At 39.2% G+C, this 24312-nt stretch overlaps 6 protein-coding genes and 1 non-coding gene across 12 annotated transcripts in view; 4 read left to right on the top strand and 3 right to left on the bottom strand.

Moving 5' to 3' along the window:
- Nucleotides 1–781: 781 nt before the first annotated feature.
- LOC124182347 (facilitated trehalose transporter Tret1-like) lies at nt 782–3406 on the top strand. The gene is made up of 6 exons (XM_046569487.1): nt 782–981; nt 1275–1428; nt 1649–1925; nt 2034–2442; nt 2506–2746; nt 2861–3406. Exons 2-6 carry the CDS (start codon nt 1395–1397, stop codon nt 3319–3321), a joined length of 1422 nt encoding a protein of 473 aa, XP_046425443.1. The 5' UTR covers nt 782–981; nt 1275–1394; the 3' UTR covers nt 3322–3406.
- Nucleotides 3407–4965: 1559 nt separating this feature from the next.
- Nucleotides 4966–8420, bottom strand: LOC124182344. The gene is made up of 11 exons (XM_046569481.1): nt 8138–8420; nt 7657–7879; nt 7367–7543; nt 7053–7299; nt 6719–6909; nt 6464–6575; nt 6252–6373; nt 5932–6107; nt 5802–5859; nt 5630–5713; nt 4966–5294 (listed from the first exon to the last, which is right to left on the bottom strand). The coding sequence occupies exons 1-11, from the start codon at nt 8272–8274 to the stop codon at nt 5220–5222; spliced, it is 1602 nt and encodes a 533-aa protein (XP_046425437.1). The 5' UTR covers nt 8275–8420; the 3' UTR covers nt 4966–5219.
- Nucleotides 8421–8547: 127 nt separating this feature from the next.
- On the bottom strand, nt 8548–10359 carry LOC124182349 (deoxyhypusine hydroxylase). The gene is made up of 3 exons (XM_046569490.1): nt 9913–10359; nt 9419–9742; nt 8548–8948 (listed from the first exon to the last, which is right to left on the bottom strand). Exons 1-3 carry the CDS (start codon nt 10190–10192, stop codon nt 8638–8640), a joined length of 915 nt encoding a protein of 304 aa, XP_046425446.1. The 5' UTR covers nt 10193–10359; the 3' UTR covers nt 8548–8637.
- Nucleotides 10360–11184: 825 nt separating this feature from the next.
- On the top strand, nt 11185–13025 carry LOC124182350 (probable 28S ribosomal protein S23, mitochondrial). Of its 3 annotated transcripts, none has more exons than XM_046569491.1 (5): nt 11185–11370; nt 11782–11872; nt 12168–12329; nt 12461–12569; nt 12771–13025. In XM_046569491.1, exons 2-5 carry the CDS (start codon nt 11829–11831, stop codon nt 12945–12947), a joined length of 492 nt encoding a protein of 163 aa, XP_046425447.1. In that variant the 5' UTR covers nt 11185–11370; nt 11782–11828; the 3' UTR covers nt 12948–13025. The 3 variants fall into 3 exon arrangements, with proteins under 3 accessions (XP_046425447.1, XP_046425449.1, XP_046425448.1); XM_046569492.1 differs by having other exon boundaries at nt 11220–11238; XM_046569493.1 differs by lacking the exon at nt 11782–11872.
- A 95-nt stretch (nt 13026–13120) lies between these two features.
- LOC124182348 (lipid droplet-associated hydrolase) lies at nt 13121–15162 on the bottom strand. 2 transcript variants are annotated; one of them, XM_046569488.1, is made up of 4 exons: nt 14945–15162; nt 14241–14819; nt 13980–14171; nt 13121–13889 (listed from the first exon to the last, which is right to left on the bottom strand). In XM_046569488.1, the coding sequence occupies exons 2-4, from the start codon at nt 14547–14549 to the stop codon at nt 13461–13463; spliced, it is 930 nt and encodes a 309-aa protein (XP_046425444.1). In that variant the 5' UTR covers nt 14550–14819; nt 14945–15162; the 3' UTR covers nt 13121–13460. The 2 variants fall into 2 exon arrangements, with proteins under 2 accessions (XP_046425444.1, XP_046425445.1); XM_046569489.1 differs by having other exon boundaries at nt 14241–14552.
- A 91-nt stretch (nt 15163–15253) lies between these two features.
- Trnaf-gaa lies at nt 15254–15326 on the top strand. The gene has a single exon. It is a non-coding gene; the product is annotated as a tRNA-Phe (tRNA).
- Nucleotides 15327–19675: 4349 nt separating this feature from the next.
- Nucleotides 19676–24312, top strand: part of LOC124182332 — a 122147-nt gene continuing 117510 nt past the window's right edge. For all 3 annotated transcript variants that reach the window (XM_046569442.1, XM_046569443.1, XM_046569441.1), the window contains exon 1: nt 19676–20941. The gene's annotated coding sequence lies outside the window, so the exon portion shown is untranslated. The remainder of the gene's footprint in view (nt 20942–24312) is intronic.

Below are 24312 nucleotides of genomic sequence, written 5' to 3'. Positions count from 1 at the left end.
CCAGAATAGTTTCAAATGTCGTCTTGATTTGCAGGCGGTCGTCGTATAATTATTGCGGGTTCGTTTGATTGACAGAGCAATATTAAGTGCATTATGCCTTGTTAGATTGTTTTTCGCTCCATAAAATTCAACAAACATCCCGGGAATCCAGAGAATGCGTAATGTTGGCGTTACGTAAACCTTGTGGAAACAAATGACGACGCAAATTCAATGTCACGATGTAATACGTCCAAGTAATAAATGTTACGCGCCTTAAGAGGAGAGACGTTGCATGTCAACATATTACAATGGAAGTATCACTTTTGCATTGCTACCTCGATATAACGGTGCTACATTGCTATATGTCACGTTGGACCGTGTAGACACTTTCGAACGCTCTGTGCTTTCAAACGTAAACTTTTACGAATATCGATTTAATATGACACATTTAAATCAGATCATATTGAACTGCAACTAAGTAATCAATAAGCTTAGTGCAGACCACACCATAAGAATTAAATTATAGGTGTTGGATTCAACACCCCATTTTTCATCGCGCTTCTACTTCTATGTTACACATAACAAATTTGGTATTTCAGTTTTCAATTAGTATAAGATACCATGGCTATATGTATCCAAAATCTCAATTCTGAATGGTGCATTAATGCATTGAAAGAGTCATTTTATGATCAGATGAGAACCATGTATAAATTATTATTCACCGGACATATGAGAACCTCTGGAATCCAACACAAAAACCATTCATCAGAACTCGACGAATCAGTGATCTGAAATCCACTTGGATCTTCTCGATCCGTTAAACGCCACACCTGTAACTGAGTTCTAAAATGATTAATTAATAGTACTGAGCTGTCCATGGAATCAAACGTACCTGGTTGGGACACCTTCTTATTCTTTTTCGATTGCCACTTTTTTTAGTCATTACCAGGTTTTAACTGACATCACAATTGATAATCCTCAGCGTAGGCTTTGAGTGTACCGGTAATTGTATACTGTCAATACTGTTTCTTATACATAGATACTTTCTTTAACTTTGCGAAGAAGAAGTGCGAATAAAGGTTTACTTGACACTGAGCTATGAGTACAATGTTAGCTTCCAAAATTATGCGAATCACACAACGGACATATTGATCCGTTAAACTTTAAATCCGGATCATCTGTTACGTTACGTTTTTAGGAGCCACCAATGGATACAGATTATCAGTGTCTTTTTACAACATTTACAACAGACAAATCTCAATATTCTGACGTGGTAAGACTCGAATACATTTCAGGTGCTGTATTTCAAAACCTGAAACCTGTAGTGGACTCTACAATTCTAAAAGTAACATTCAATTTGGGTCATTTCGTAAGGATTCAGACTCTTTTGCTCTTCGGAAGGAAGAAGCGTGGAAATGCTTGCCCCGCAGATTTTCGCCGCCGTCACAAGTAATGTTATAAAAAATTTCATCAACGTCGTTCAAATATACTGCTTTTGTGTTAGCTTCCCATTTAAAAGTACGCCAGTCAAGTTGTATTACAATAATCGACTCAACATTCCAAATACTTCTCCATCTCATTTTATATATATGATGGTAGAACGTATTTATAATAAGCTACAATGGATAAAAAACAAGTACCTTACTGTATTCCCTATATTTTTTATTAGGTACTGTACTAGAGGCGATTACCGGATTCCATATCGGTTGGCCATCGTCGACGTTGCCTAAGCTATTGGAAGACACTTCTGTCCCAGTGACACAGGATCAGGCATCCCTGATTGTTAGCATGATGGGGTTGGGCGGGATGATAAGCCCAATTTGTGTAGCTCTGACGGTTGACAAATGGGGACGAAAGACTTCAATGATAATTGGAGCGATTATATCGCTAATCGCAGGTATCATGACCACCTTTGCTCGAAGCTATTGGTGGTACTATGTCGCTAGGTAAACTGTTGAATTATCATTGTTATACACCTACAACAGTTTTTTTAATTAAGATAAGAGACCTGGCGTTGAAGACTTGTTAAGACTTATTACACGACTGTTTCCAAGGTTTGCTAGCGGACTTGGGATGGGATTTACCTCTGTAGTGATTCCAATGTACCTCGGAGAAATTGCACAGGACACAAGACGCGGAGGCTTGAGTATCTTGATGGCGGTTTTGTCTAACTCGGGAACTGTATTAGTCTACTGTGTTGGACCTTGGATTAGCGTGTCTGTTCTCAGTGCGTTTGGAATACTAATGCCACTCGTGTTTCTCTTGCTCGTTCCGTGGATACCGGAAACACCTTACTTTTACACAATGAAAGGTAAGCCAGAACTCGCCAGGAAGAGTCTAGAATTCTTGAGGAGCACAACGGACATCGGTGAGGAGATTGGAAAAATCGAGAAAAACGTGGAATTTGATCTCCAACATGTCGGGACATTAAAGACGCTCTTAACGGACAGGGGAAATCGAAAGGTTGGTGTCTGGCTTCTGTAAAATACCACCGGAAACACTTAATTCCATTTCAACGATTCGTAGGCACTACTGCTCACCCTCGTACTCATCGCCGCTCAACAATTGTCCGGTATTACAGTCATCGCGTCTTACGGTACAACCATCTTGAACGAAGTTGACTCCGACATCTCTTCCAGCACTGCAATCATCATAACTGGTGTCGTCCAACTCGTCGTATCCATCCTGGTTACTTTTTTTGCCGACAAGATCGGCAGGAGACCTCTGCTACTTGGGTCTATGTTTTTCAGCATGGTATTTCTGACAGGTGTGTATAAACTGCCGTAAACCTTATCTGCCGTCAGTTTTTTTGCACTAAACGCATGTGCTAACTAAAGAAATAATGTATGATTGATTAAAAGATACGATTTATGCAATGCAGCCCTGGCAGTGTACTTTCACTTGCAAGCTAATGGAAACGATGTCTCTGGAATTTCGTGGCTACCGGCGACAGCACTAGTCAGTTTCTTATGTGCCTTCTCCGCAGGCTTGGGAGGCGTGACTAGGTCTGTTATCTCTGAAATATTCTCGTGTAACATCAAGGCCTACGGAACGATAATTACTGTCGTATGGACCTCGGTTCTTTTCACCGTAATTTTACAACTCTACCCGACCGTAGTGAACAATTATGGTATCCACATCGCATTTTACGGGTTCACGATATGCCTTGCAATTTTTAGTATCATCACGTTTTTCTACCTGCCCGAAACGAATCGAAAATCATTTGGTGAAATTCAACTGATGCTGCACAAGCGATCCGAATCGAATCAGATAATGCAACCAGATCCTACACCCGAATGCACCCGAAGTAATTCGGTATATTGTATTGACATCCAGAATTGAATTAACTAACCGTCTAACTCAAAGATTACGTTTAACTTTAAATACAAATAACAAAATGAACCAAATAAAATTTCATTTTCGTTTCGCAGAAACATTTTTGTTAGTTTTTATAATTATGTTCTGGAAATTACCCGGAATCTATTGGCAGTCATTCATTTTTGGGACCGTTAGGCAGTTAAATTTATTGAGAACTGCTTGAGAGGAAAATAAAAAAATGGCATTTATTCACTCACTGCCGAGGCGCTGAACCATCCGAGCCGAAGAGACTGCTGAAGGTGTTCTCTTGGCCAAAAATGTAATATGGAACTTTCGACACTGCTAGTCTGCCGAGAATGGATTTCAAATTCTCATGCCGATATGATGGTGATGCAAAACTTGAACCAGTAACGACATGAATGCACTACCTGCTTTCGTTGAAACAGTCACATCTAATCTGTTACAAGGACTTCGCAAGTTGCTGGTACGTGGAAGACAGAACAAACCCAAACGAGGAATTACCTCGTCCAGCATTTAGACAGTTGGTGGAAGACTTACCTTGTAGGTGTTCGATGATGGCGTCATTGAAAGAATTGGTCACAGGTGTGTTTTGCGACTTTTGGCAAACAGGAATTGTGTCGATTTTAGTCTCTTTCTGAATTGACAATGTACAAGTTATCAGGTTTTCAAAAATTACTACAGACTGTTGTTGGAAAAACCATTATACAAGACACATTGAAGAGATTGTTAACAACCCTAATTCATTCCTGCAATTATCAGTCTTTTACGTGGCGAGTTGGCTGTCGTATCAACGGCATATGATGGGCCATGCCGACTTTGAACTGTGCTCTTGAGAATATATTTTAATATATGGTGGTGTGTTGATTTGACAATGTACGATTCCTTCAACAACTACATCTGGTGAATATTATGGAGATGGTGTTGTTTGAGAAAACCATGTTCACATTATACATCCAAAAATAATAACTATCACTGGCTCTCGTAAACACCCTAGAAAAAAACCTGTATCTTCGACGCTGTGCTGTTAAAAATGAAATTATATTTTTTTAATCGTGTACCAGCTGAAATCATTCGATTTACATAAGACTAAACTCTTCTAAAAGACTTATCACATGGCCTCACACATAACGAAGCAATAGTTATTATACTTTTCATGACATGTGACAATGCCTACTGGGTGCACGACGATCAATAAAACAGTGTTAGATCAGTTCAAATTCGTAATACCATATTTATCATCGATTATTCGCAGTATTTCAGAAAACGATATATTCCATTAAGTTTCCGAATCGAAAAATAGAATAATAGCGTAATTATTCACGTCATGAGTCGACGATGATTCTCAGTAATAATAATTACATGAAAATCCAGATTGACTGTTGCAATTTAACAGATGAGATATCCGTATCGGTACTTTTTCGGGGGTAATACGAAGGTATGAGAGTTCAATTTTCAGCTGTTGAACAATCAACGAAAATTATTCGGAGCAATTCAACGGATGCTTCACGAACGATTGGAAGCGAAGCCCATACTGCAAAGAGATTGTATACACGATTCTAACAAAAATAACTCGTTATATTTCATTGCCATGAACAATAAAAATTAATTAATCAAATAACCGAAAGATAACAATCAATGATGAAAATTCATGCGCAATTCTCTGATTTGCGATTTTTCATCAAAGTGCGGTAGGGGTATTCATCAAACAATTTTGTAATCTGCAGTCATGTTAAGTATATCAAATGCATGTGCTAAAGGCTTTTCTGTGCCAAGGAATAATCTGTTTACGGGGTCACATTAACGTGTACAAGTAACTTTAAGCACATAATTTGAGTGGATTTAATCATACATACATAGTCCAAGTACCGAATCGACGACCACCTTATTCTGGATCTCTTCCACTAGTCAGATTCTTTGGACGAAGTCCAGTGAGCATTTGATATAGACACGCGTTTGGGAATCTTGTTAGCTCTGCCCTGCGAGTGACATAACGTATATATGCATGTCAAATAAATTTTGGAATTGGCAGACAGAGGAAACAATTGACATGATTTTCGCAAACCATTTACAATCGTACTATCGCTCACCACGTAACTGGAGTATCAATCGATCAAGCTTCGTTGAAACGAGTCCCAATAATAAAGGAATAGATCGATAATAGTATTTAGTCATAATACCATTATTTCGTATTCTTAGATAGTCAACCTCATTTCATTACTTCCTCAGAAATTCATCGTCGCAAGTCAGCGTTAATGACAATTTGAGTTTTCGATCAAGATTGATCGATTGAAATTTAAGATACATCACTTACCCCAGAACCAGCTGTGCTAATAATACTAGTGCGGGGTTTATTTCTGGGTGAGAATGAAGTACGAAATCTTTGGCCGTCGTAGTACTGTTGGAAAACATGAGTTGCCAATAAACTTCATGCCCGTATGATACCATGATAAATACAAACTTGATATATTTAAATGTATATTAACCGTTACTGATCCCGTCCGATCAATTCCGCCCAACATTCCAGAAGTACTGGACACGTTACTGAAATACATAAAATCAAATAGAATGATCCAAGATCTTTTAAAGCTCTCGAAATCCTTATGAAAAGGCAACCTTATGGATGTTCCTCGGTCGTTCATCTCATTGGTAGCAACGCTCAAAGACTTCAGTAGATCCGAACGAAAATTTCTACCTTCTACGTCGGTCACAGAAGAATTATGGTGATTTCTCGGATCACTCTGAATTGTCAATCTTCGTGTCCTCGGGTATTTCAACTCTTCGATGTTATGCTGCTGACAAAACAACGCAGAATATATTTTCATTATTTATGTAAAACTGATCGTAGAGCCACTTTCTGGAGCTTTAAATCATTTGTTTAGAATTCGTTGTGGTAGCAAAACAGTTTTTGAGTTTTTTCAAATGTATCAACGCACTGAATGGCTTTCCAAACTGGGATCTTTTTGTAGACTCTGTCGTCTTCTTTCTCTGGGTGTGGAATTAGCAATAGAGACCCGCCGTAAGTTTCTACGATTAGACTGTTTCGTTTGACGATCAGCTGTAGATGCATTTTTCTCTTCGTTATTACAATCCTGTTGCAGAGCGTATAATGACGGTATTTCTACTAAGCATTAAGAACAATTCTAACCTTTGAAATCGGTATCTTTGCCACTATTCGTAGTCTTCATGGAAGTCTTCAAAGCTTGTATCACAGTTTCTCCAGGTTCCACGACATTCCTAATATTCCCTTCGGATTGCAACTGGAGCGAAAAACTTGATTAGATTCCAATACGAAAAACTATGCAGTAATATCTGCACTAGTTCATAATTATTAAACTAAATAAAATATATTGGTAAATTAATCACATGATAATAAAGTGGTTTGAAAAATGGTCAGCATTACGTCGTTTCGTGTCGAAGCGATCCTCTTTTCTGTGTCAGCCGTATCGTCTTTTGACAACATAAATGGTTGACGTTCCTTCCGAACTTGTCTATTCGATTTTGTTATCTTTTCACTCATCTCCTGATCGCTTGTCCACCATTCATGGCTCATGCTATTCGGCTCTTTGATCACTCGAACGCAGCTTTCGTCACCTGTATTTACACAGAAACTAATTTCACACGGTATTAGGGACTGGTAGAAACCATCTCAGAAGTCGAGTAAATTGATTTTCTACCAGCCTCGTAAGTGTGTCAGAAATTTGCACATCTTTTAACGCCTTCACAGCGGAACTGACTAGGTGAGCTGTCTCCGCTGAATGAGCTCACAGAACTGTTGACAATGTTTCTTTTTTTGGTCGTATCTTTCTGTGGCTTCTGAGAGGGTCCCTCTCCATCTGTCGTCGCCCATACAGTACGTTGCACGATCCAATGCCGCCTCTTTGCTTCCCAGTATTCTGGAGTATGGCCATAAATAAGATGGCGCTGGCTGAAAGATGACCATGTGCAATTCGGCAGGCGGCAGCATCCGAATGTTGGACATCTCTACATTCATTATAAGAGTTCTCAGTTGAGTTTCTCACATCATTTCTTCAGGTTGGTATTTACACACTTTTTTAGCTTGGTTATTTCCTCTGCTCATCCTCCCAATCTCTCGATGCCTTTTCATAAGGACATTTATACGTGATACCAGAGATGCTGTGTATCTCATGTAAGCCAAACAACACTCGCCTGTCATTTGCTTAGGAAACTGTAGGGTCAACATCTGCATGAAGTCCATCATGAAGTTCTGCAAATATTTGAGGCTGAAGCATGACGCATTTCTATGCGCATCACGATATTACGTACAGTTAGATCAAAAAACTAGACATTTTGGTCTCAATTTTGTGAAGAAATACGAACTTCCATATCCTTCTGATCCAAATCCATATCCCTGTGCACCATTGCGATGTATCCCAATAAGTGCTCACGGGGTTGAGGTTTGTGCGTGTAGTCTAAAAACAGCGCTGCGACAGTACTACAAGTCAGGCTGAATTTCGACCGTAATAGCGTATAGTACTCCTGAAACTCGTGTGGGCTACTTTGCTGAAAGTACTTCAAGTACTTGGGATGATTCTGGAAAAGCCTGAGAAATATAGTTGGTATATTTTAGTCTAGCGATGAAGAGAACCTTGAGTTCAAATTTTAGATTGTTACAAGTGTGAGAGAAACTTTCTCAAATCAGACAGAAATTTCGATAATTTCGAATAATAATAGGACACAGCCAAAGTCCCACCCAAAAGTAGACATTCAATTTTAACTTTTCAACGTACAGGAGTTTTAATACGGAAAAAAGTAAAGAGAATGAATACCGAATGTATAGAAACATTATTTGAATAATTACAAAGTGTAGAATTCAGTTCCATAGTGAGATAAATCAGCTTCGAGAGATTTACTAATTTCGGCGAAAACACGGATGTCTTGTTGCCTCAAACAGTAAAATTCCTGATTCCCTGGTGCTTTACTCCCACGATTGCCCATTTCTTCCTTCAATTCAACTTCCTCGTGAAATTACTATATACTTTTTTTTAAACTACAATTAATTGACTATTTATTCAGCCATATTAATCGAAAATGCAATTTAATTGAATGTAAAATTCAACCAAATTTGTCATAATTTGAAATGTCAATCAACTTCTGATATTGATTGTCAAAGAAAATTTGTGCTGAGAAAAAGACAAAACAATATCAATGTAATAAACATGCCTGCTTGTGTGAAACAAACCTGTATCACTAGAATAAAAACACCTTTTATAGATGTAAATGCATGTATGTACAGAATAAAATACACTATCTAAATAGATAAATGTAATATAATTTCTTTTATATTGATGTAGGGGGAATTCACGAAGAGATCTTAGTGAGCGTGTCCGCATACTGAAACTCAGGGCTGTTTTGATACTCGCACATATCTAATGCAATAATACAGCTCTCATGAACGACGCGTTTAGTGTCCCCAAGGTATTTGTTCAATGCTTTGAAACATTCGGGAGTGGCAATGGAGCCCAGAGCCTCGGCACACTCGTGTCGGACCATTTCGTTTTCTTCGCAATCCTCTAATGCGGCGCAAAGATGAGGAACGGAAATTTCTTCCTGCAGTTGCCCCAACACGAATGCTATCTCATGTTTAAATAACGCACTGCCATATTTAAGTGCTGAAAAAAAATTAAAATCCTAATATAGATCGTATTTCCAAATTGTCGATCAAACAAAAATTGAATGATGTTTTTCATTTGTAATATACCGGATACCCAGGTAAAGAATCAAAAGTGAATTAGACATTTCGGCTTTTAAATTGCACTCACAAGAATAATGCAGGTGAACAGGATTTGATGAAAATCAGGTAGAAGTAATATTATTTAAATTATAATATAAAGAGTTCGGAATCCTACAAAACTGTGATTGCTTCATGTTTCACAATTTTTTAAATTTTATACTTATGACTACAGTCTTATTTCCTTTATTTATAAGATGCTCTGCACTTAACGCGTGTTATCTGACTCTGTCGAGATAAAAGTTATTTTTTCTTATCACGATTATATCGACTGAAATACATTTCTCAATCAGTGAATTTCCCTTCAAAATATACAACCAGATGAACAACCAATTATATTCAATCTCTTACCTTCAGCCAATGCAAGCACGCTTTCATCCGTCCTCAAATTTCGAAGTGAAAACATGGCTCGATACCGATCGAATAGTGAAGCCTTTTCATCCAGTAGTATATGTTTCAATTCAGCGACATCTTTTATAGCAGCTGGTGGTGCAGGATCGACAGATGCGAACGGGTTGGCAGAAAGATTCTGGGATGTGTTCTTTGAGTTTGAAATCCATTTCAATCGGTCTAGAGCAAGCTGGCAGGTCTCTGCTACTTCGACAACTGGATCCTTGCTGTACTCTTCAAGGATCGGTATGACTGAAATATCACCGATCGCTCCTAGCGCCTCACCTAACAAAAAAGCAATGATTTCAATAAAAGTTCCTAGTAAGATTTGATAAATAAAGGATGGCGCTACATAGTTGAAAAGGTCTTTTTACTGGTGCTGCAATTTCCTTCACTGTCTACGCCAATTCGAAAGTGACCGAGTATAAGAGCAAGTTGCAGACCTCGATACATACCAGCCTCATGACGGACCATTGGTTCCTGGGACATGTCGCGTAAAACGTTTATTAGAAAAGGTAAAGCTCTGACGTCCTGCATTTGTCCAAGGCAGTAGGCCAGTTCGTGTTTCAAGAGTGCCGATGGATCTTTGAAGCAGTCATTAATTTGACTGATCGAGGTATAACCTCCAATACTTTTCAACGTGAATAGAGCTCGAAATCTCTCTTTCAACGGTCTCGTCTCATCGTTCAAAACATTCCCAATACTGATTATTTTATCTTCCTCGATGTTCACCATGTTTAAAACTTGTGTTTTGTAAATAATGTGTTCTAAAACGAAAACAGTTTCACAGAACAGATGTTACCACCAAACTCAGCTGCACCGCGGATTTGAGGTTATGTGAACAACTGAGTGCTACAGGGAACGTACCTATACCAGCCTATACTGGCCTATACTACTACCCCTACTACTGCTGATACTACTCACCGAACTGGAGATAACTTCACGTGTACAGCAGAAAGCAGAATGTGTAGCGTCGAATGAGAGAGAGAGGTATATGTTGGCTATAATCTATCTCTCTTGCTCTACACCTGATTGGTCGAAAGCTTTCCTTTCAGTGAGAGAGATGGGGTAACCCTAGAGAATTTAAAAATCTAGGATTGTTAATTGAAAGTGTGAAGAAATGAAGAAAATTAAGAAGCGAGATGAAGTAGCTGATGGCGTATCCGGACTGGGCGCAATCGATTCTTCTCGCAGAATCATTGATATAGTGCATCAAAGAATGGGCCAAATTTTGACCAAAGACATCCGAAGGGGTTAACCTTCCTTTGTTTCCGATTTTCATGGATCATAAACTTTTCGTCTCAGAATCGTTTTTGCAATGTATCTTCGATAAACGTTATTTGGCTATAAATTGTAAGAAAATTTCAATTGACGCTTGACGCTGCGTGTAACAGCAATTTTTCGAAGATCTGATCACGTTTCCAACCGGTCCACACTTGCTCCCGAGCGCAGTGTGGCATCAGTCGCTTCCGAGCAGCCGTAGACTCAAATGATCACAGTGAGTTTCCTCCACGTGCGTACAAATTGGCGTACAACGATAACTGTTACTGGGTGTATCGGCTGCTCCGAGTCCCGCTTAGCGACTTGTCGCGCTGAGCGATAATTGTGAAATGCTCCCTCGCGCCGAGCGCTCCGATTTTTAGTTTGATCGCTTCGATTGCCGGTGGTGCCCTCTACCCGCTGGACAGATTTTTCGCGCATTTACCATATTTCGGTAGTGTACGTACATAGGTAGTGTTATTCTTCCGAAATATTCATCAAGACAACCCCGAACTTTGAATGCGAGTACTTGAGTGACACAGGCATCTTTGCGTTCTCTCTTTCAGAACAGCCCGTTGCACATTGCATTCACTTCTTGTACCGTGTCTTGGGGTTCAGTGACCCCTCGGAGCACTACCCTCACTGTCTCGGGGGTAAACTTTTCATTTTCCGAGTTGCCTGGATTTATAATTGACTCGTTGATATAATAGTTACGTCCTACGGCCCGGTTCACGATACAATCGATAACAATAACCAATGAAAATTTTGTAGTCAATTCTTTTTGTTTCAATCATTCGAACTTCAATAACATCATTTGTTAATATATTTATGATTTATTTCGTTACTTCAAATCAACTATCCTAGATTTTTTATTCTTACGAAAAAAACGCAACTGCGACTCACTAACTCAACACATATCATACAGTACGTAAATTCAGCCTTAATGATCAATAGTCGCAAGATATAATAGATCAACGCACTACCGACCGATGCCCGCAAATTACTAGAATATTACCACACTCGTGCATTCACATCTGACGCTGTTGTCATATTTTTTAATGCAGCCTGACCTAACCTAGCAACTACTGAGGCTAAATAAAATTTGGAAACAATGGCACGTAGCAGATTAGCAAAAATTGGCACGATTCATTCGAGGTAAAGTGCGAACGCATAATCCGCTAAATAATACTAAAATATGTAGGGTTTATTAACAAATCCTAAACTACTAATTCAATTTTTCCCTGCGAAAAAACACGAAAGAAGGTTATGAACTACCGTAGTACCGGAGTTACTTACTCCTTTAAAAAACAATTTTGATGGTTCACATAATTGAGCATCAACTTGAATGTTACTGTTTTCCGTTTGCAATTTAGTCAACTCCTTAATAATTGCTCATCATGATTTCTCTCAGTCTATGTTATCATTGAAGAACCGATTGATGTATTTCTAGAACAAGCGGTCTTCTCAGATCTGGGGCTATGAAAGAAGAGGATAAACCATTATGGTTCGACATTTATGAAGCTTTCCAACCAAAGGATGAACCTCGTTTCGATCGTCCTATAAGCACGGGAAATATCAGAGAAATTTTCTATGAGGAGGACGTCATTCGAGCGTAATTCAATACACCCAATATTTATAACAATCCCAAATTACACAAAGCCAAATAAGATTTACTGTATGGCAGGATGATGGGCTAGAGAATGTGTCGTAATCCATGTTTTTTTCGCTTGTAATGTATTACAGAAAGTTCCACAAGGATCATCCTTCTCTACCATTCGTTCACCTGAACGATACATCACGTTTGTCTCAAACACAAAAATTTATAGCTACATATCAAGAGTTATCAAAAGAGGTTTGTATAGATTGGCATATACACTTTGAGATGCTTCAATTGAATGAGTCGATTTAAAATTATTTCAGCTTGATCAGTAGCAGCGACTGTTAATTTCCTGAAAACTTATGAAGCTATTTGATTTATAACTGATATCCTAATTACGTATGTCCTTCAACACCTTGAAATATTTTCACCATACAATATCATTTCTTATAACAGGGTGGTGCCCAAAAATCAGAACTATACAAAGCTGCTGTTTCTCAAGTAATTGGCCAGGCGGTTAGATCACGAATCGACAAGCCTCAACCATCTGAAGAAACGACTTCAGTGGCTGATACAGAGAAAGGCAAAACTACAAACCTGAATGTTAACATTAATAACATATTTAAGGAATAGTAACATTTAATTTAATTCAACGAAACACTGTATTGTAAGGAACACTAGAAAATGAATTAAACCAGTACTATATAGTAATCACTTTCTTCGTTACTCACCACATTTTTTAATCGCAATTGCTTGCAGATTTTAGTCTTCGCTAATCGGTTCGTACATGAAATCAACTGTACCAATGAAGTATCAAGATCGATTTATTGATCTAATGATACAATAAAAAAAAACAGTTACTTAGTACCTATTGCTAGTTTCTACACTGAACTCTCTAGCGATACTGCAACTTCATGAACATTTTCCATACAAAATAATATCATATTTATAAAAATGCCTTCGCCATTCCACGTACCACTAACCATTACGAGTGCAAAATTTTAAAAACTGCAGTGGATGTGTATATTTTTCTAGAAACTTCAATTTACGTGAAGCTTGGAATGATAGTTGTTGTTATTACTCAATACTTATAGTGTTAGTATCATTGGGTCTATTGCTTGAATATCACAAAATTGAAACGGTGTGTTATATAATGTTATCATTGATAACGTCTGCAACAATGTTTCCCATTTCCGTATCGCTTTCAAGAACAAATGAGTGCAAAATTCCTCTTTTGCACAGTACAGCATTGAGATTTGGATATCTAGTTCTGATTTCTTCATAATATTTTACAGGAGTCCAACCGTCCTTAGAGCCATAATATAACCAAAGTTTGTCTGAATTTTTTGACACCAATTCATGATCCAACTCTCGCACAATTTCCAGTTCTTGTTTTGCCAATGAAAACACCCGTCTTAGAACAGCGGGATTGACCAGCTGCAAAACAGAGTTCCTGCACTTGCGAGGAATCCCAATAAAGAAACTGGCTACTTCGATCAGAAGAATTTGAATAATCAAAGGCAAAAACGTGAATATCCAGGAAAGGAACACCAGTATCGAAATCAAAGGTGTGGCCTGAAATAAAATAAAGTAAAAATTGAGTCAACCGCAATGTATGTATGAAAATTCTAACACGTCATTTTCAAGTTTTGTAAAAGTTCTTACGAATCGTGTAAAAAATTTTCCATTCGGGCTTTCTGCCATGCGTTCGATAGTTGGAAATAATAGGTAGCATTTTACAACCTGATTTCTAATCTCTTCATCCTTAAGCAGGTTTAAAACAAACCAACTGCCAATCGAGTGGGCAACAAGATGTAATCGAGCGTCTTTAGGCACGTATTTCTTGATGAACTCAGCCTGAAAGACAAAAAAATTAGTCAACATCAAGGAATGAAAATGTGAAAATATCACTTGGGACCTGCGTACCTTATGCTTAAGCTGACCATCCAGATTGTACAAGTGCCTATTGTGCTCGTATTTAGGCAAGCTTCGGAGGCTTGTTTTGCTGGGTTGAACATGCCCCGCGTGCCCGACCATCCAGACCGGCGTTTCCGTTGGGAGTTTTGAATTCAGGGTCTTGATAAACCCATTGTAGAAGCTCGGGAGTCCAGGGTTGCCTGGAATGACAACTACCACATCTCTGTGACCGTCAGCTGCGAGGCCAGCCTCGACCCACCGACCCTCCGACGTAACGTGAGTCGGAACACCGTTCAGGTCTAAAAACGCTTCCTGCATTTTCTGAAAAAGAATTCAAACCGATTTCGAATTTGAAAGTCTGATATGTTTAAATTCCTTTGTCACTCTGGGTTATTTGCCAATCGGATGCAACGATCAACGACGCTTCAGCTTTATCCAATTAGTTAGAAGTTTAGATGATCGATTAATTCCCAATGTCTGTCTTCAAGATAATGTTTACACCGTCAGTAGTCGGAGAAATCAGGTCATGCGAATACACAATATATGCGGGATGAAAAAAATTCTTGCCTCTTGACGCCTAAGGCAACCCTGGAATGATGTGCATAATTATGACTCGACGTATAACTGTACTTTGTAACCTAACCTAACGTACTCTAACCGGCTCAAATCGCGAATTTATGCAGGGTCAATGAAACTAGTCGCCATATACTTACGGACGATTGGAACTGTGGTGAACGATTATGAATAATTCGCAGGAGCGGGCAGCTTTTGGCTTCCGCACGAAGAATTCTATATTTCTGTTCGTCAAGTCAGCTGGAACAGCTGATTCTCGTCTGCTGGATGGACGAGGTTATGTTTGTCACATCGAATGTCACCCAGTTCGATATTGCCCGTTATTGAAAACGATGTCAATGCACCACTCATGCTTCCCGGAATAAAAATCAACAAAACGAAGGAAGGATCACATTTCGATATGTGCTTTTTTTGCATTATGTAAAGGTTTCAACATACCATTGATATCCGCCGAAATAGCTCAGTTGGGAGAGCGTTAGACTGAAGATCTAAATGTCCCCGGTTCAATCCCGGGTTTCGGCAGTTGATGTACTTTTTGCAGTATTTTTTCTCTTAAGCTTTGATGATTATTGTATTGTAAACAAATTATGACGTGATTATAAAATCCTGTTGATATCTTTTTGATGGAATGAATTAGTGTAATCTTACAATTTTTTAGTATTATTTCTGAACTATATAGATATATCCAAAGCTATTCATAAGTTCTTGTCTAAAGCGATCAAAATTATACCCACTATTGTATATGTATAACTCGTGTATAATGCTGAACATTGTAAATAAGATTACAGTCGGATTCGTGTTCAAAATTATGGGAACAAACGAGAATTTGGTTTTTATGGACGCTCTAAGTTTCACTCCAAGAAGTTTTATTTCTTTTAAAATCGTTATCATAACTGTAGTATCAATTATAGTAAAATCTCTCCCAAGTGACTAAATTTACTGTGATTGCAGTTGGCTGTGGAACTTGTACAACAAAAATCTATAGTAATTATCGCGCTAATCTGTTCGATTAGTTTACCATACATTATTCAGTTAAATTAGACCTCAACATTACTTGATCATTGCATCGACATCATATAATAGGAGTAATAACGATAAAATATTACGGTACAAGTGATTCTATCCATCAAGGCTATTACAAACAGAAAGCACATGCTAGATTTTCTGTCTAGAGTTACAGAATTACTCATTTCAATTTTTATGTAGAACTTCGAGTTTTCTCCGTTACGGAAAAGAATGAAAATTGCAGATATACCCGAGTATAGACATACTGCAGGTATTTCCGGTAGCATAAGGCTGCGAAGAAACAGAATTCTATTAGTATGTGCACGATCAAAAGTGTGCCGCATATTGGAATTGTCACTTTGCAGCGCGTCTCATCTGGTGGAAAAAAATCAAACTAATGCAACCAGGCTGACAGGTGACCGTTGACCGTGTTTTTTCGCGTGTGGGTGATAGAACAGGTATATTATTAATTTCATTTCAGTAATGTGTGCGACACGAGTAATTTTAAACCCCCTAAATTACGTTTTACTTCCATTAAAATTAAAAACATACGTTATGTGGTGATAAAATGGCGCCGACAATCAGACTCTGACGTCATGAGAATATTTTCCAATACAAGACTTGACGTGATGAAATGTTGCAGAGTAGGATACATAATGTCGTGTCAACGATTCCATGCATGCACTCCGATCGTTTCGTGCATTACAATAATGTATAATATTTAAACGTGCGTGTTCCCTACGGTATACGCCAAATATATATCAAGCACGCGATCCGCAAGGGTGACGTATACACCTGTACATCATGCAGCTTGTGCAGGAGCTAAAGAGAAACGACTAGAGGTGTATCACACATGTAGAGGATGCACGCCGCGGCGGCACATGACGTACTCATTAGCATTCTTTATACATACGCAACGAGCTTGAAGCCTCTTAATTCATGCGGGGATAAGTCCAATATGGCCGCGCGCACCGGCTGCACAGCATGGCTGCAGGGGATAAATCGCGATGTATAATCATATAACAAAACTCGCGGACATTGTTGCAGCCGGCTCGATGACGAGATAAGATTTCTCCTTTTCCATTCCGATCCGAATTCTCGAAAATCTGTGTATACAGGTATTTTACGTCTAATGTTATAACGGATAACCGAATCGCGCTCTTTTGTTCCAAAAGCGCGACGAGTGCAGCTACGTTCAGAGGGTTCGCACGTACGTATCGCGCACTATTTGTGCCTACGTTCACACGAAGGCAATTTCGAACGGCAAGAAGTATGCGATTCATTTCGAATCTACGGCGCGCCCTGTGCGACCGCCATCGAAAATATGACGCGTATATAATAATATATGACACGGATAATGCGATGTATAATCGCGCGGCGCCATTTTGGTGCCTGATCGCGTCTGTCACCTGGGCTTTTAGGCGCGGCGCCGGCGGAATAAATTTCTCTACGAGTGAGAGGCGGTCAGCAGCCGCCGTGAGTCTCGTCTCGCCGATGAGAGTTTCGGCGCTTCCGTGCGGATAATGACTGTCGTGTACGATGACGGCGGTCAGATTGTTGAAACACCCGCCCATCGGTCGGTCGGCGAGAACCTGGGCGGAGCGAAAGTCGCTTCGGAAGACGGAGAATGGTCTCTCGATCGTCGGCTGCTGCCACGGCGCCTTGTCGCGCTCTACCCACGACCTACGGGCGTTCGTTCCTTCCATTCGCGCGCTTTCGGATCATCGCCTATTTGCCTCGCTGACCGCGCGGGTGAAAATGAGACGTTCGAAACGAGTTGAGAAAAACACCGGCGCACCGGCTTCAACGACTCGGAACGACAAGAAACGCCACGACTCGAACGCGTGGCTCCGAAACGCTTCGTTAATTTTCTAATACCGACTCCCATGCGCGACGATCGCCGACATCCTGTCATGTTACCTGTTCGCCGTGCGAGTTTATAGTCTTCTCTCTCTCTCTCTCTCTCTGTTTGCTGATGCGTCGCTTCATCCGATAAAAATTGATGTACTAATACCTATATATATATATATATGTTATTGATTATTAATGACACCTCAGCTCCTGACTATACTGCACTCGGGTGGTTCCCAATTTATTGAAGGAGATGGGAAAAATCATAATATTATTCAAACGTCTCGATATAATGATAATATTCTTCTCCTATCAACAAAATCCGATTTCCTCCCCTGAACGACATTCGGAATTTTGTAAGCGGTCGAATTATTTCCTACGCATGGTTTTTACACCCAGACTGCAGACACACTGTCAATGAGGAAACAACTTGAAATTGAATGCACGCGTTTACAAAGATCTATATTGTATATATACATATATTGCTACATATGGCGCCATCGGGAGTACATATAATATATGCAGTCCTTGCAGCATGATACTTTAGCGAGATGTTACGAATCGGGTGTATATTTTGCGTCGACGCATATGGCGTGAGTTATAGCCAGTTAAAATCGAGTGTAATGTTATATACATTTCGTGCTCGGCAGGGAACGATCCAATCAGCAAGCGCGTAAAAATAAGCCATAAAATATCTATACATGTGCTTTATTTTATAGAATTGCTCGGTATTTTTGTACTATCGCGATTATAGTCTACGGATAAAAGATGATACTTATAACGTAGGTATATTTGTGTTACGCATAACGATTTTCCAGATTGCTCCAGCCATTTGCATATGGCGCTACAGATGATTCCAATCATTCTGTACAGGATTAAAAGTTTTGATGTTCGAAAAAAAAAAAAATACAGAATACTTTATACCTGATATGGTTCTAATCAATCACGTAGAAAAATCATCACGTGTCTAGTGTATGTTATTATTAAATATGTTTTCTTCTCGAATGAATGAACGACCTACTTATGTTTTCTAAGTTTTAAGTAATGATACTGTCAACCAATGTTATAGGACGATGTTATTTGTATACAAACATGATTTATATATAATTATATATATACACAACGTATGGCTTGAGCATTTTTAAGCTCAATTTTATATTACACACATATTATATGAATATGTATATATATATATATATATATGTACAAAAAACTTTTAGTATCGGTTTCTATCAGTTGCATGACTAAATTATTCGAAACAAACAGAATTCTTTGTTTTACTTTTTTATTCAATTTATCAGCCAATCGAAACCGATACTAAAAATTTTTGTAAACGACTAATCATTACAAATTGGTCAAGTAAACACCGGCAACGGTCGAGCGTACGGCAACAAAGCTGCAATATGCGTGAGAGTCGATGAAGTATAATAAGATAATAACTTGGGATTGTTCATTATATAAAATTATACCTATCGGGATATTTTTCTAGACCACCCTCCCCGCCGCCCATGTAAAGGTTCGTTACATTTAGAAATACCCCAGCTCCCTCCAACCCTTACACAGGACACGAAAAATCGTTTATCTTTCTCCTAGACACGCGCGTGTGAGGTTCCATGAAAATTTTTACCCCCATGGGTAAAAAAAATAAAAAAATGAGAAAAACCATACGCTGTTTATAAACAGTCCGGTTTCCTCAGTACGGTGCGAAGTTTGGTGCGTAGGAGCGGCGCGTGTGTGAGAGAGTGTACTTTTTTTACAATGCATAATCCGATGTCGGAAGCGGCGTGAAAATCTATCACGAGCAGCAGCGTCCGCTTCGCCTACCGAGGAAGGAGCGTGGGCCGAGATTCAGGGAATAGATGGTGCGACGGAGTATGGGCGTGGTCTGATGACGTTGCCGCCCCCAGGGGGCGGGCCGAATCGAGGGGCGCGTCGGGGCGGAGGGGGGTGGGGGGGTGAGCGGCGGAGGCAGGAGTCGCGGGCGCATCAACCTGCAGTCATAAGCGAGCCGTCGGGAAGCGTAGACGTTGCTTTGCCGGGTCGTGAACAATGCGGCGTTGTTTTAACCGGAAATAAAAGCGACACCGAGCCGATGTTGAAGACGAAATTGTTACGGTGGTAAAAAACAAGGCGGATACTCGAAGTCACGAAACGCGGAACTAACGGACGACGAGGATCTTCCTTCGTTTCTTTCTTTCTTTCGTCCTTCCGCCTTATTGCCGATCGAAGTGTGCGGTGCCCGCGATCTGTTTTATCCGCCGGGGAAGAAAAAAAAGCAGGTTTGTGTACTCGTACGGATATTTAAACTGAACGCTGAACAGTAAACGATCGGTCGAAACGTGCGTTTGGTTTGTTTTTTTCATTCTTACTGAGGAATATTAAGCGAGACGCCGGGCGTAAATGATCGTGGAGAGTCGAAGTAGAGAGATGCGGGAACTGATTTCTCCGACGCTTCGAGAATCCCTTTAAGCGGGTTTCGACCGCTCCGAGCTCACCGGGTGCCGAGTTAAAGGGAATATATCCAAAGACCGCGAACCGCCGAATAAAACTATTGGATTTCCTTGTCGAGAGGTATTTCGTCGCGAATCGATCGCACCTCGCTACCTTTCGCAAAACTGATACTTTTACCAAAAAGGACTCTTGGAAATCGCTCGGAAGATTATGGGCGCCGTTTTTATAAACGAGGAAATACGAACAGTACTCCGATCGATACGAAGTATTTCCGGGGAAATTTTCAACTTGTGAATAAGATTCGCCGGTAAATTCTTCTTTAAACTCTTGTCAAGTTTCTTCTGCCTCTACGTTTGTCACTTCGCATTTTATATTCCTAAGAAAAGTGACAACGATTCTCGACGTCTGAAATCAGACAAAAGTCTCGCGAGTGTTTTTTTTTTCTTGCGACGACGAGCATAAACATTCATGAACAAGGTGAATCAGTGCGACGTTTATTTCTTTTAATATCGTCAAATCGACTGTACGAGGATATTAATTTTAAGAAGGAAGCGCATGCAGTGTCGGAATTAAGTGTTGGGTGGTTTATTTTTCGTTTTTTTTTTTTTTTTTCTCAATCTTACTATTCAACTTTGATCTTTTCATTTTATCGCGATGCTGCAGAGACACGCCTGTTAATATCGATCGATAATATGACCGAGTAACTCACATGGATATTTTTCTTCGATACGCAACCTGCTGCGCCTGTTCCGGGGATGAAAACTACTCGCTGCCCTGAGAATTCATCCGCGGCGTAATCGTCGCCAACCTGGAGTTTTGCTTCATAGCAGGTGAGAAAATTTATTTAGAATTCATTACTAATCAACGGTCAAATTGCGAACGCGGTTGAAGTTGAAGTTGAAGCACAGTTTTACTTAATTAACTTCAACCCTGTAATAAAGAGTGCGAGAAAATTGGAGCAGGCAATTATTTTATCCACTCTCGTCGTCAAACTCGATTCTTCATTTTATCCTCCGGCTGTAACAATTCAAACCGTTGTACAGTAATGTTCATGAACGTGCCTTCCCTCTACCGTCTAACTTGTTTGCGGTCCGAAACAAAATTCGAGTCTCGATTCTATACGAATTACGCGACAATGACTTCCGATCTTTCTCACGTCGGCTGCGTCGCCGATCACTGTCAAAAAATTCGCATAATAGAATCGAGACTCGCATTTTGTTTCAAACCGCAAACAAGTTAGACGGAAAGGGAAGGCATTGATCAACATTACCGGAGCGTATATCAACCTTAAACTGTAAATCCATCTCGTTTAATACATTATAGATTATACCTACATCAAGTACGATATATACTTTTTTTTTCCTAGTTTTTTATTCTTGTTTCACTTCCGGCACGGATTAAAACGCAAAAAGTAAAAAACGCACGAATTCGTCGAATAGATAAAACTTTTAAAGATTTGTCCGTACAATGTTAGTTGTAAGATGTGAAAATTGAAAGTTTGGATATCGTAGCGAAAAATTTCCTGTTCTTTCCCGATGTTACAAGTTTACTAGAGTTCGCAATTCACAATCATCGTAATACGAAATGTGTCATAACGATATTTCTTTTTCTTGGCTTTCGTGATTCCCATCGTGAATGAGCGTAAATCACGTAATAATATTACAATTACAGTATAAATATAGAGGAATAACTGTTCCAACTTTTTTACACACCGTTCGAAATCGATGTGAGTAAACAATGTTTAGAACAGAGCCTGCATGCCGGATGAAAACACGGAAAAAGCGTCGCAACGAATCGCGATTCTCCAAGTCGAAACACGAATCACCTCTCGCTTTTCGGTTTCGAACCAAAACTAGTTCTACGAAGATACAATCGGGAGATTAGGATTTGGGTTGGCCAAAAACACAGGCGGACAACCGCGACTCTTTTATTTCTCTTTTTCTTTCACTCTCCGTTATGCTTTACGATACGGACATGCCGGGACTGTGTTTCGTAATAGTAATCTTCGTCGAATCGAACAAATTCTCGGCAAATTGAAGCCGAAAGATCGACGATGCTTAAGTCAGTAACCTTTGTCGTAATGAAATATTAGGAAAAAATTACTATTTATACGAGTATATTTTGTTTCATTGTGGTTTGCTGGATTCCAAACTGTTACAATATTGCAAAATAACGGTTTTTTCACAGCACGAATCGTTACCGTAACGTTACTAACTTCAACATGATAAAAATCGAACACGAGTAGACCGAGAGAAAAGTTTTCATTGTAAAGGCGTAATTGTTGTGTTATGTAATTACTGTATAATTCGTAATCACAATATCTACTTGTAACTCATCTTGCGTAGTGTATGACTAATTGTAAGACGACTGTAAACGTTTCGTATCGTATCAATATATCGATAATACGATAGTACGAATGAATGAAAATCACGTTCCGTGAAATTTTCATTGAATGGGATTGCCGATGGTTCGTTTCAAGTTTTCTAAAAATTCTCAAGAGCCGACGCAACGATCGTTGCTGCATCCAATCGGCAACGAAACTTGGGTGTAGTTTTAACGTTGCGCCGATGCTGCCGCGACGTTTGTTGGTATAATTCCCGTGTAGAGAGAAAAAAGAGACGCCTTGTATATGTAAAGTGTTCGCTGGTTAGAGCGGTCATAGAAGCTGCCCTCAACCTTGAGACAGACCAGCAGCACCGTTCTAGGAATAAGACTGTACGACATTTTACGACGTAGTAAGTAAGTAAGTATGAAAGGAAGAAAGGAAGTAAGGAGGGAAAAAGTTTTACCTCGTTCGCGATAAGAGTGAAAAACAAAAGAACACGTGGGTGGTATAACATTATGCACGCGGTGTCCTTAATAATTAATATTACAAAATTGGGTTAAACGAACTGTACGAAGTTCATCACACCTCGATGAATATTAATTGTTATTTTATACTTTGAATGAAAAAAGAGAGTAGCAAATATCCGCCGCAGACGAAAAATTGAGAGACAGTGTTGTAAGTATAATCGAAAACTTTTGGTCAAAATATTTGATAACTTCGTTGAATAAGAAATTATAAAACATATCATGTGTGAAACGCTGTAAAGAGAAGAGTTACAGTATTGAAGAATCAAAGACACGGAGACCTATTTTAAAGAATTTGAAAATTTTCACAGTTGTAATTTGCGATTTTCCACCTCGGCATATCCTAAAAAGTTTTTTTTAGACCGAGAGAAAGGTTCTGGAAAAATATGAGCGTTCTATGTTACGTGGAAGATATCGCTTGGTTGATTTTTCACTTTTTTATTTTACACTGTTTTGAATTTATCAAGTATTTTGAGTAAATTTTTTGTCTACCGCTTACACAAATCATAACATCAATTTACCTCACAAAGAAGACTCGTACTTGTAATATTAAGTTTCCAGTTGATGATTAAGAAGTGTATCTGACGATATTTTCGTTATTAATTCAATATTACGAAAGAGTTACAATTTTGTATGAATCTTTAATTTAGGAGAATAAGATTCCCGGATGATATATCGTTGTGTTATTGATCGTGATCTTTGGGTTGAATATAAATGTCAGGAGAGAAATAATAACTGAAGTGCTACAACGTGTTTCTTCGCAAATTCACGTATAACAATAGCATGGAAATTCAAAATACACACACACACACACACACACACACACACACACACATATGTACATGTATACTTTGATCCTGGCTTCTACGAATCAACTTTTCCCTACAAACAAATATGTAGGAAACAATAACGCAACGCATCTTTCCCCTACACTTGGAAATTCAAGAAAAGCGATTTTCTATACGTTCCCGAAGGTTTCACAGGTATAACAATCGTGATCCTTGTACATTCTAATCTTTCTATATATTTATCTTTATTCCCTCCACCCCCCATTTGAATAACTCGACGTGAAGTTTTTCCTGACTATTCGTTTTTGTTTTTCTTCCTTCTTCATATATTCTCATTAGAATCGCGTTAGCGCAGCCAGCATGTGTTGCAATTGCTGAGCCGTTGTCTCGCTCAACTCGTTCTGCACGATTCGCATGCAGGTATAATTCATTTTTCCTATATTCACTGCCTAGTTATAACACTCCCATTGTACCTACTTGTGTATGTAACATACGTGTTTTCTCACACCGATCACGTAGCAACGTACATTAAAAACAGTCGCGGTGTTCGATGTATTAGAATG

The sequence above is a fragment of the Neodiprion fabricii genome, chromosome 5 (assembly GCF_021155785.1).
Source record: "Neodiprion fabricii isolate iyNeoFabr1 chromosome 5, iyNeoFabr1.1, whole genome shotgun sequence".
Taxonomy (NCBI): Eukaryota; Metazoa; Arthropoda; class Insecta; order Hymenoptera; family Diprionidae; genus Neodiprion; species Neodiprion fabricii.
The sequence above is the reverse complement of the archived record's forward strand: the minus strand, read 5'-3'. Positions and strand labels throughout refer to the sequence as shown.